The sequence below is a fragment of the Rhyacophila brunnea genome, unplaced genomic scaffold, assembly GCF_057557595.1.
Source record: "Rhyacophila brunnea isolate RB1 unplaced genomic scaffold, BYU_Rbru_1.0 scaffold_15, whole genome shotgun sequence".
NCBI lineage: Eukaryota > Metazoa > Arthropoda > Insecta > Trichoptera > Rhyacophilidae > Rhyacophila > Rhyacophila brunnea.
In genome coordinates, this window is record NW_028232806.1 from 35497641 (window position 1) to 35510356 (window position 12716).

At 33.2% G+C, this 12716-nt stretch overlaps 1 protein-coding gene across 1 annotated transcript in view; it reads left to right on the forward strand.

Annotated features, from left to right (window-relative positions):
• LOC147075271 (cell adhesion molecule Dscam2-like) overlaps positions 1-9603 on the forward strand; it is a 45619-nt gene extending 36016 nt beyond the window's left edge. Inside the window, exons 20-27 of the mRNA XM_085943239.1 lie at positions 588-779; positions 2358-2518; positions 3045-3177; positions 3406-3523; positions 4527-4717; positions 7183-7299; positions 8349-8429; positions 9470-9603. Of these exons, the coding sequence (XP_085799365.1) occupies positions 588-779; positions 2358-2518; positions 3045-3177; positions 3406-3523; positions 4527-4717; positions 7183-7299; positions 8349-8429; positions 9470-9498 (1022 nt within the window). The 3' untranslated portion in view covers positions 9499-9603. The remainder of the gene's footprint in view (positions 1-587; positions 780-2357; positions 2519-3044; positions 3178-3405; positions 3524-4526; positions 4718-7182; positions 7300-8348; positions 8430-9469) is intronic.
• The last annotated feature ends 3113 nt before the right edge of the window (positions 9604-12716 follow it).

The window sequence follows — 12716 nt, forward strand, 5'->3', positions numbered from 1 at the left end:
GTATTTTTAAGCGGACAAAATGCAACCATTAGGTAAAAATATCCATAATTTAAGTTAATTTAAAGAAACACTAGGTCACTTGATATTAAAATATACAATAATATACAAATAAATTATCACGAACATGTATCAACTTACCTATGAAATGTAATACCATCTTCTTGCTTATCAGTACGGCTACCACATTTTAATACAACACACAGAACCATCTTTTCTACTTAATTAACTAAAAATATTTACCACTGACTTTATTTTTAACACAAAAATAGCAATTTAAGCAACACGCGCTTGCAGGTTATCGACGCTTAATTTAGCGACAAACTAAGATTTGGCGGCGACACCATAGCAAATCATCTCACACATCTGTAAACCTTTTATCTTACTCTAGCGCGTGTCGCAGAGATTATAAGGGTGCCAAATACTTTCTCACTCGCACTTATGCATCGTTTTTGTTCAGGCCTTGGTAAAAATAGTAAATTTGATTACTTTCAAATGTACGTGTGCTTCTGGTTTTATGGTCAAGGATGATGAGATGTTTTAAGTTGAGTCGGAAATTAAAGATTGCTTCAATATAAATTAATTTACAGGTTATACAATAAACTGGCGTTCAGTTGAAGTCGGCAGCAGATGGGAGAGCTTAGAAGTTTCAGGGGGCAACGCAGGGAGCCGTCTCATCAATGGATTGACTTGTGGGACTCAGTATGAAGTAAGGCTAATCGCCAAGGCTTCTGCCGGGGTATCGAGCCCTGCCATTGCGCATACAAGAACTCTAGGATCAGGTAAATGGGCATTCTATTGATACATTTGTTCAATCTGCCATTAATTATTACGACTTTGAACTATAATTAAAAAGAGTTTTATGAACACCTACATGTATAACAGCACTTGATAACGATTCCTCAACATTTATAGTGTAGATGAAAATATGGTATAGATTTTGCGGGTCTTGTTGTTAAAGGTGAAGACCTTTGTGATTGGGGATGACCAGGAGGTGTAGATGGAGAGTCGTCAGGAAGAGAGATGCGAAGTCGAGATTTGGTGGTTACTCCAATAGATGGAGGACGAGTTTTATTTTCAGCGTAAACAGTTGGTACAAGAGTATTGATACCGCCTAAACCATGGCATCCTCAGAGGATCCAAGGCCATGAGGCCTGAATCATCATTGGGCGGATTCATGCAAACATGAGCAGATCGACTACGACTACACAGAAATTTCTATCCCGTAAGCTTAGATGTATGAAAATTTATAGTCACCCTTTTGCAACTTCAACAAATAGAATCATTCTAGCCCTTAATGTATGTAAAGTCCTGCATTTTTTTATACCTACATTAATTCTAGAAGCAAGCGAAGTAAAACCTAGCGTCATTATAAATTTTATACTTATTCAATTTTAAACATACAAGCAAGCCGTAATTTTAAAGCCAATAAATATTAAATAGCAATTGATTTTGTAGTTACCTAGATAACTTAAAACAATCGTCAGCACAACACTTTAGATGCCTAAAATAATAATTATTAATATCATTTTTTTAATATTATTACCTACATTAGCCTTCATCCAATTTTGACCAATATTAAAATTCGTATACTTACCTATATTTTATAAATATTGGAAGCAAAGTTCCTAGCCATACAATGTACCTAATACCTATTATATTTTTAGTCTTTCAATAAGCATGTCTCCGAAATAAGGAAGCCAGCAGACGATAACCATAACCTTACATCATCCCAGGGGGGGGTCCAGCGCAACACCTACGCCCCCCCCCCCCCTCCTTTCGGAGGTGACAGTATGTTACAAGAGCGTTGTTATAATACTTATGATAATGTTCCGAGGTCCGAACTCGGTGGAATTGAATGCTGAGCGGGGCGACTGACACGAAGCTCACTGATCAGACAGAGATTATGATTGATACTAATAAGTATTTAGGCTGACTAACTCATCAACTATGACCTGCTAATTATATGCATGAAAATTCGGTAAATTGCGAGTCATTGTTGATGAAGTTTGCAACTGAGAAATCTGCTGGTCTCTGCATTATTGCACTTCAAATGTTTCGATCACATCGAATAATGTCACGCGTGTAGAATATGCTGACTGTAGATGCGACGATTTGCGATAGTTTAAATGACTTACTAATTCTTACGCTGTCAAAATAATGCTGACAAGTCATTGACCACTACATACATAGGTAGTAAAATTATTACAGTAGTTATAAATTTAATACGTTGGTAGATTGAAATACGGCGGCCTGTTTTTACATTTTATTATTATATACGTACCTATTACATAATATGTAGGTACGCAATTTTTATCTAATAATAGATCATTTGTTAATGGCGATCTTATTTTTACCAGTGATGACAGCTCCTAATGGCAACGAATGGGTCTGGAGTAACTCTTCGCATATCTCACTGCAAGTGGATACCTGGGAAGACGGGGACTGTGGGAATGCTCGCTTCAACCTAGAGTACCGATTCCTTACCACCAGGCAATGGTTGAAAGCAGATATCCATGAGGTGAGATGAATAAAGTGTCTATGGCAATATTAGTATATTAATTAATATTATATTGTAGTCTATGGCCAGCCTGACCAAATTGGGTGTTGTCTCTAGACGATCTGATTTTATCAGTCTATTCCTACTTCCTGAACAGAATGCCTCCTATATTATGATCAATCAACCAAAATAAATTGAACAACTAGGTAATAGTGATGTTTGCTAGTAAGTGAAAAAATGAGAAACATGTAGAGTGGCTATGAGTAAACGTGATGTAAGAGTGACTTAAGGGTATAGGTACCCTGTTGCCCCCTTATCGCATCTTTACACGATCACCCACCCACAAATAATGCCAAAGATTTTCGAGCGCCAAATACAGCGAATGTTTCATTACATCCAACATCACCTGAAAGAGAATTATGTCACCCAACATAGCTAAAAACGAATCAACCAAATTGGCCTGAACACCCAACCAAATTGGATCATCTTTAAGGCCATATATTATGTTTAATTACATACTCATAATTAAAAAAACTTTTGATTTCAGGAGGAAGGTGGTCGCCGGCTTGTGATTGGTGGTTTATATCCAGCGCGGTGGTACCAATTAAAAGTGACAGCTGTCAACCAAGCTGGACCCACCACTGCTATCTACAATATTGCCACCAAAACAACTGGTGGAGGTTGGTAATTTGCCATATCATAAATAATTATTTTAATTTCCATCTTCAGGCAATCTCAGAAAACATGATAATAATATTCACCGGTACAATCTGGCATTTCTGGTAATTCTCTAAAAACATAGTATATCACAATTAAGTATGGCGCCTATAGCATAGTGGTCTATGTGCAGGGGCGCGTCTACGCAAGTCTACTATAAATTAATATAATATAATGTCTTTTTATTGTAGAGGAAATAGGTCCACTGAGTGATCCCTTGGATACGAGTGTATTGGTGATGGTGTGTAGCTGTGTGCTGCTTATTCTCTGTATGCTGATATGTGTGTTTGCCGCTGTACAAAAACACAGGTAAATATTATTTCTATTAATTTACACTTGTACAGGACTCCTATAGGTAAAATTTTGAATATATTTTGTTTACTGCACTCTCTAACCACGGAGTTGAGGGCATGATAATGCAGCACCATTTCCCTTCGTCCACTGTCTTTGGCCATCAACCATGCAGGAAGTAAAAGTAGTTGGTAATGATTAAGAATAACTGAGTCCCTGGCTGGAATAACAGCATTAACACAAATTTTCAAACATTTCAGATATACCTATTGTTAACATTCATTAAAAAAAAATGTTAAAAAAAAATAATAGCTTGGCTAATTAAAAACACAATATAGACATGCTTTATTTACTTTTTTAATAATAAAACCTTCAGAATGAAATATTAGAAAAAAATATCCATAATCAATTATGTAATATAATATGGAGATTCACTACTTATCATTTATAGAAATTAAGATTATTAGTAGAATAATACTGCAAATTTTCTTCTATGGAATATATCTATATTTTTTGTATATATCTTTATCTATATTATCTATATCTATATGGAATATATATATATATATATCTATATCTATTATCTGGCATCTGGAGTGCAGGCTGAAATGGTGGAGATTCCTCGACAAAATCATTACCATTTCAGTCATTAAAAGTTAACATGACTTTGAAAAAATTGATTATAAGATGGTGTTGGCAAAATTTTCAAAATATTTTCTATAATGAAAGTCAGTGACATTGTCCAAATGTCGCTGTAAAGCTGAAAATATATAGATTTTTATATGATTTTTATTTTCAGCTTGAAAATCACTATTTGAAAAATAAAACTCCATGTAAACACCAAAAGAAAATTAATAATGATTTTTATGAATAGCATTATCCCGATAATGCTATTATTCCATCCAGGGACTCAATTAAATAAGAAGCACCATCCTTACTACTTTATAAATCTAATCTTGGTCCCTCACTGAACGGACACCGATTCAAACGTTTATTCGATATTATTTTCTTGCCATTTCAGGCACAGAGCCATGATGTGCGGCTCTTCCGGAGGAAGTATTTATAAGGAGAGAGGAGTAGGAGTAGGGGCGGTGGGAGGATCAGGAAGAATGCTTCCTCTTCCTCTGCCTTCGGCCAATAATTGCCCCCCTCCACCAGCCAGAATTTACACTTCGCCGCTGCCAAATAGGAAACCGAGTGCAACTAATTCTGGTTAGTGAACATTAATTAAAAGTACTAAATCAACTTTTGCATCTTTCGATATCAAAATTATTGATTTACCATATCGGATATAATTTAGTTAAATTCACATAGATTTGATTCATACACAATTTCTAATACTGAGAAATGCATTTGGTGCCAATCATTGGTCGATGTATTTGTATTAAACAGTATACGTGTCGCTGAGTTTCAAAACCTTTTTTGAAATAATTAAGATATATATATCGTTGTATTCGTTATTAGAATCCCTACATGAAAATTTTATCGCCTCTTTCAAAAGCCGCTACGATTAACTGTCATTTATGAAACAAAATCAATGTGTATCAAATCCCGCTATAACACTACTGAAACATTCAAAAACTTTTTTAGTTCAAAAAGTTTTTATTGATTTTCTCGACATAATGAAAAAGTGTTATAGCGGGTTTTGAAACTCAGAAACACATACGACCAATTGTCGGTGTTTTGTAAAAAAAGCGAATTAACCAAAATGCTATTTTACAGGATGAGGATTTTTAACTTTTGACATTTATTTGTTTATTACCTGTGGATGATTATAAATATCTAACAAGTTTATAACAAAGAAGAATAAGAAAGAATACTGTCATTATAATAGGCATTATTATATAATAGTTTAAAAGGCCTAATATGTCACATTCGCTTTTTATTCGTAATACTAAATAGATATTCGCCCTTACGATTATCGTTTTTAAGTAGGTACTTTCCTATGGAGATACAAATTCGCCATTTACACAACAAAGTTAGTGAGGTACATATCGTAATTTCATTAAAATCTCGATTTCGCCAAAATGGTTGATTCGCCCTTTTAACAAAACACCGACGCAATAAGGTGTTGACTGATTAGTATGGAGCGGTTTTCAGCTAAAGAGATTTTATATCACTATTGATTTGGAGGTGAAAAATGTTTGTACGCGAGCTCCAGCCAAGAAAATTACACATACAGTTTTGAACATCTGCCACCATACGATATAATTCAAAAACCTAAGATTTATTTTATTATCAAACATGTTGATAAAATCTTTTTCTATAAAGCTGGAGCCTACACATTAGAGATGGGAAAACTGGTCGATTTAGAAGACTAAGTATACTTACTACCAGTATAAAAAATAGGGTACTGTTCGGTTATCAGGAATACAGCGGAAAACACATTTTGAAAATACCCGATAAACTGGATTATTTGTTAGGTTAACCTAACCAAACCTAACCTAACCTAACCTAACCTAACCCAACCTAACCTAACCTAAACTAACCCAAACTAACAAATAATCCAGTATATCGGGTATTTTCAAAATGTGTTTTCCGCTGTATTCCTGATAACCGAACAGTACCAAAAATACTTAGTATAGAAACTTGTTCCAAAATACTTACTAGTATTTGGAATACTATATAGAGCGTTTGGCGTGCGTATGCGACAATAGTTTCATACTCAACTGAAACTAAAACCAACTCCATATTAGTATTTGAAATACGTATCGGCTCAGGGAACTCAGACTGTGTATCGGCTTTAATAGAATCACTAAAATTACGCTGAGCTCCGCTTGTCGAAAAGTCCCATTTATTATAAAATTTTAAAAACATTTTAAATTTATGAGTTGTTTTTCTGTTAGGTTATAATATTCTTGTTAACAAAAATGAACAACAGTAATTTTTTTTTGAATTTCAAACATGTTTTGAGCGGTCATATAACAAGCCTAAGCCTGTGTGTCATCTCACCACTGTGCTGCGACACAAAATTTATGACCTATTATTATTCATACATTCAAACGCAATAGACTAATAAATTAAAATATACCTATATTCAAGTGCTATCTCATTTGCGCGCATTTAATGTCAATAGTGTTGAAAGTCTACCAACTGGCGAGTGCACAGAACAGCGACTCGCGATGATATCATCACAAATAAGTACAACGGAATAAGGTTATTGGGCCACACATACTGAGTATGGGTATTTTCATCCGAAACTTGAGTACACAAACTGGTGACAGTATTTCCAACTCACCTCTACTACACATAATATGAAAATGAAGAAAAAAAAGGACCCCATGTCTACTGATCATACAAACTTTAAAAAGCGATGACTGTGTTTGTTGCATAGAAAAATGGCTCTTAAGATAAACTGAAACATGCTTCAGTAATCTTTCTAATTTCTAATTTCTAATTCTAATTTTTGATTGGACAAACGCAGAAATTGCATTTATTCAACGTATATTATGGTAGAACTGATTTTCTATTCATAATCAAGTGGTGGAATGGTGATTGAAAAGTTGAGTTTCTTGTCCGTTTGTTATAAAGCACACAACTAACACCTTCATTAATATGGAAATCATTTCATTAGTAAGATGATTTGTAATTTTAAAACCTATACTATCAGAAACAATCAGCAATTTTCAGCTGCTCTGCTAGGCCCTGAGTAAACTTAAACTCTTTCTTTTTTGTAGAAATGTTTGAAATAAGCCCATATGCCCAGTTCAGCATGGGCTTCCAGACGTTTGGACATGTTGACAATCAAGACAGGCCAGCATATGTCAAAGCAAAGCAAGGAGTTTTCAGCACAGGTTGGTAGTTATATCCCCTCTAATATTACCAGCTTGGCTATTCTAAATAATGAATATGGTAACACGTTTCTATTATTTTTATTTCTTCAAAAAAACATGGATATCACTCATTTGCATAAACAAGGCGTCTGAAATGTACTTGATTCCAAATGCATCCGATTAGAATCAAATAAGACGTGTTAACTGCGTTACTTAATGACATTTGATAGCTCGTGGTTAAAACGGTCATGGGTGACTGTGGTACAAAGTATCACGCCTGACAGTTAACTTCCCGGGATAATTAACTGTCCGAATACGATATAAGTATCATAATATTTATTACTTTTTTATTGATTTCGGGGTTACTGTGCGCCTTATATGTATTGATATCTGTGTCATGATGCTGTATGCGATTATTGTATTACGCCACACGCTTTTTGCATGCTAGGGGTATTGCAACCATTGTGGTGACGTGTATGTCTATATATAGAAGCCACAGTCTAAGTGTTAGAATGATGAAAAAAATTTTAAATACTTTGAGGTGAATGCTCCACCGATCAGCGGCAACTAGGAGGAAACCTAGGAAGTCTGCAATTTTAAACAATTCATTGATATTTTCAATTTAAAGTGTTTCAATTAATAAATAATATGTAGGTATCTAAACGGGTTAAAACGAAAAATATTATTTTAGTTACCTACAGAAAACATTAAAAAAACCATTTAAATGTTATTTCGTTAAAGGATCCCATTTTATTATTATATTATGGCAATGCTTATCATTCATATTTGGTTTATAAAGTTTTAATGTAGGTATTTTATATTTATTTTCTCAAACATAAACTTTTATAACTTGAAATCCATTCTATTTATTAATCAAGCTTCAATATTATTGATTACAAAATTGGTAAAGCAAGATAGCTGGAATCCAATGGATGCGGATTCAAGACCCTTTACATAGGTACCAATATTTCTTGAAAAAATATTTTCTAATAGGTTTCTGAGGTGCTCCAAAGTATGTGTAAAATACAATCAATTTGTATGCACATTTGACAATGAACATTGTTTTCCAGAAACCAGTTTTCAAATGGGCTCTGAATCTGAGGATAGTGACAGCATATCTAAATCAACTCCAATTTCAAACGCACCGAACAGTGAGTATGATATTTCAATACTACCCAATAAATAAACCAAACTTCAAGTAACCCTTATAGAAAAATTACCAACCACTTGGAATATTTTTACTATGTCTATGTTTTATTTATCTACATCATGGAAAATGAATACAGTCGAACTTGGTTATTACGAGGAAGATGGGACCGACTGAATTTGCTCGTTATATCAGAGAATAGGTATTTTTAAATGAGCGATCACATAACACAAAAAGTCGCAATTCTAACAAAAAATACGCAATTAGAATTTTTCCCCGAAACAAGCATGGCATTCATAAACTACAAAAGAAGTTGTTTATTGCAATGAATGCTGGTAGGTACCTACTGACTTCACAAACCTTGGATTTTTTACTTATTTCAACCATATCGAAATGTTTTTGAACGATCGACACATTAACATTAATAAGAAAATTTTTGACGATATTTTAGCTCGGTATACCCGATAAGTAGCTCATTATAAAAGTGAATAAATGTACGGAGAAAATCATAAACTCAAATGTCAACGAATGTTTCCTCGTTACATCCGAGATCTCGCTATATCCGTGATCGTAATAACCGAGTTCGACTGTATTTAATAAATAATATTATAATATTAATACTTTGGACGCGGAAGACGCACACGGTGCGTAATGACCAGGCGGCCGATCGATGTAATTAACGTGCATTTTAAAGGGTCAATTAAAATCTCATTATCTATTCAGCAGCGAAAGCGTTAATACTATCGACTGAAGGTACTTGATGGAATTTGAATTTAAATTCTAATTCTAATTCTAACACAGTGTGTTTACCTTTGGTGAGTGTACACGGCGCCTGAAGATGCCGAAAGGCGAAACCAGGGTCGCAAAAAAACGACTTAAATGGAATAGTACAGAGCTTGAATCCATTAGAATTTAAATAATATTATAATTGAGATCTGGGAATCTGATGCCAGCCACCAAAGTATAGTCACATAAGATGTTTCTATTATTTTTGAGGCTTTTCAAAATAATGTGTATTATTAATATAGTTCTTTTTGTTTTCAGAAATGTGCAGGGTGCAGTACCATAGATAACATGATAACCCGTATTGTAGAAATATTAAGAAAATATCCAGCAACAATATAAAATAAAAAAAATATGTGAATATATTATTATTACGACGATGTGACTGATTCCACATTCATTTTTATAACATAAATTTAATATTATTAAATTATTCTTATTACGATTTTTATACTTACTTAAGTCTGACCCGTTTGGAAGTTAACGTTATTTTTTGAGTCTGATTTTGTTACAATAGCATCTTTCACGATTATAATACAAGTTTTCAAAAGACTGTTAGAATTATTTTTAGATAAAAAATACTTAGGTTATCTATTTAAAATTATATTATTGTGTTTAACAAATAATTATATAAACAAAAATTAAGATTTTTTATGAAGCTACGAAAAATGGGTGGCAATTTTTTATACCCCGTTATATTTTTGTTAAGTTGAAAGAAAATTCCTTGAATTTTCTACTAAAATGAATTTATTATACCTAAGGTTGTAGATAGTTAACCGGATCTATGCCTTCAGCGAGTTTTCTCGCTCTATGAAACCGTGATCGACAGGCATATACAAATTTCGTGAGTTATTTCATTCGACTTTTAACTTAAATTACTAGTCACTGTCGATTGATTTGCATAATCTAAAAATTAAACACACAGTGACATCTATTTAAATAATTATCGGTATTACAGCGATTTTAGTAAAGCTTCGCTCTACATTCAATGTGTGTCGTTAAAAAGCTGCGGCCTGTCAGATACTGCCATAGTAATATCGTGAGGCATAGAAAAGGTTAAGTATATTTCTGTAATAGAAATTAAAATATATTATAATAGTTTCCTGCCTATGTGTAATAGCCTTGAAATCATTTATTTGATAAATGATTTTATAAAATATATTATTGGTAATCTACTTATTCATCTTACTATTATGATACCTACTGTCTGAAGTTGGCAATTCTTAGTGTATTATAGATTGACATGATCCAATGTAAATCTACTATATTGGAACCTAAAGAGTTGGACGGTGCCGTGGAACCATTGATTAACCATGAATACATGTAGATGCGATGTCTTCTCGTGTACCTACACTGGTTGCCATTGTTGACTGAACATCAAACCTAATCGCTTTCTCTTGCTTGGCACCTCTCCGACTATGTATTGTTTTGTGCCAAAGCTGTCGAACCTCGTGGTAATTCAGTGGACATGTTTATATTCCTCCATAACTGTTTTAGGTTAGGTTAGGTAATGTTATCATGGTGTACTAGTTTACACAGGTTTGCCAACTTTACACAATGATACCATAAACATCTTTAATGTATAAATATCTACCTACCTACCATATTATTGTCTTGTAATATTATAGATTATTAATATAAATGTTGAAAACAAAGCCAATTTACCCGATGTAAAATAACAATACCTATATTGTATTAGATAGAACTCAATTTTAGTGGTTTACAAACAAAGATTTTGTAAATTCTACAATTTTGTATAATAGGTTCATAATTTGTTAACAAAATTGTAGAATCAACAAAAGCTTTTGTTGTAAAACCAGTGAATCTCCATGTTTATATTTAATATCTTCTGAAATAGTAAGTAACTTTATTTTATCTTTTTAAAATAATAATAAAGTGTTACTGTACATATTAGTGGAACCCCGATTATACGTTTTCCCACTGTTTGCGTGTAGTTTCTGCAGCATCATTTCCTTCTAGTATATTCAATTCTCGGTTTTACATTTTTATTTCCCACAATTTACGTCTGAAGTGGGTACTAATTCAAAATTTAATTAACATTACGCATTACAATTAAAAATTCTATTCAATGCATGGCAATCGTTGAAATGAATTGCGGACGCATGCGTGCATTTATATATAGATACCAAGATTACAAAAAAAACATTGTCGGTTGAAGAGAAAATGAACATCCTTGAAAAGGTGAAAGAACCTGTTGACATAATAATATAGTCAAACCAATTTTTTTTTATATTTCAATACTCTCAATTTAAGTTTTTCCCTTCAGTCCCTCCAAAAATGTAAAAACAGGGTTTCACTGTATGTATATAAGAGGTGAAGAGCATACCTAAGAATGGAACAAGATCAGCTTCAAGTATATGTCTATAACAATTTTAATTTAATAATTTTGGATATGATAATTTTATAGTTTTTTTTTCAAATGTAAATTTATCATCATTGTGATTTTGACTAATGAACACAATATTAATCTATATCAAAATATTTTCAATCAATCTGTATATTGTTTTAAGTATGGTAGGTTATGCCAAATGAATTTGTACTTGGTGATAATTTTACCCTAGTGTGTATACCGTGAATTAAATAACATTGATTTTTATATTTGCCCTGTGTTCATTATTTTCAACCTTAAACTGTTTTGAGAAAACTGATAACAATAATGGCTAATCTGCTGGTAAAAAAACGAAAAAACTACTCATTTTGAGGTTAACCGATTTTCAATACGTCCTGTGAAATAGTACCATAAAATGACAACATCGCGTCTCGTTTACTCTTGAAGAATGTGATTGGCGAGACAGTCAGCATTTTTACGTGTAAACAGTTATTATCGCGATAGTTTAAAACACACACTAATGGTGCAAGTAAATCCATGCACGGGTACAGGCGCCAGTGGCGAAGGATGACTTTTGGAAAGAAGTAGGCTGTGAAGACAGCACACTTGTCAAATATGCTTACGGGAGAATAGAAGATAATCCGATATTACTACTGATGAATATGATAAAAATTAAGCAATGAGTTTGAATTAAGTATGCATTTTCGTAAACATTTATAAACGTAACATACGCTCAAAATATATTGTCATCTTTGAAAAAATCCATAGTTGTCTGACTGAATAAATTGTCTTGGTCTATGACAAACTTACTGATAAATAAAAATCACGAGATAAATTATTTTATATTTTTAAGAACAATCATTATTTATATGTGATTTAATCCCATAGAAATTATTTTTTTTAAATTATCTTAAGTATTAATTATTTTAAAAAAAGATTGCAAGAATTTGAAAATTTAGAATTCCCTTCATCATCATCAGGGGCGCGACAACCCGGTGTGGGTCCTGGCCTCCTCCAACAGCTCCCTCCACCTGTCCCTATCCAGTGTGGCCGCTTTCCAATTTGGTACCCCCAGAATACGGCAGTCACTGGCAGCTCCATCTAACCAGCGAATCTTTGGCCTCCCTCTTCTTCTATGTCCTATTGGATTGCTGGACA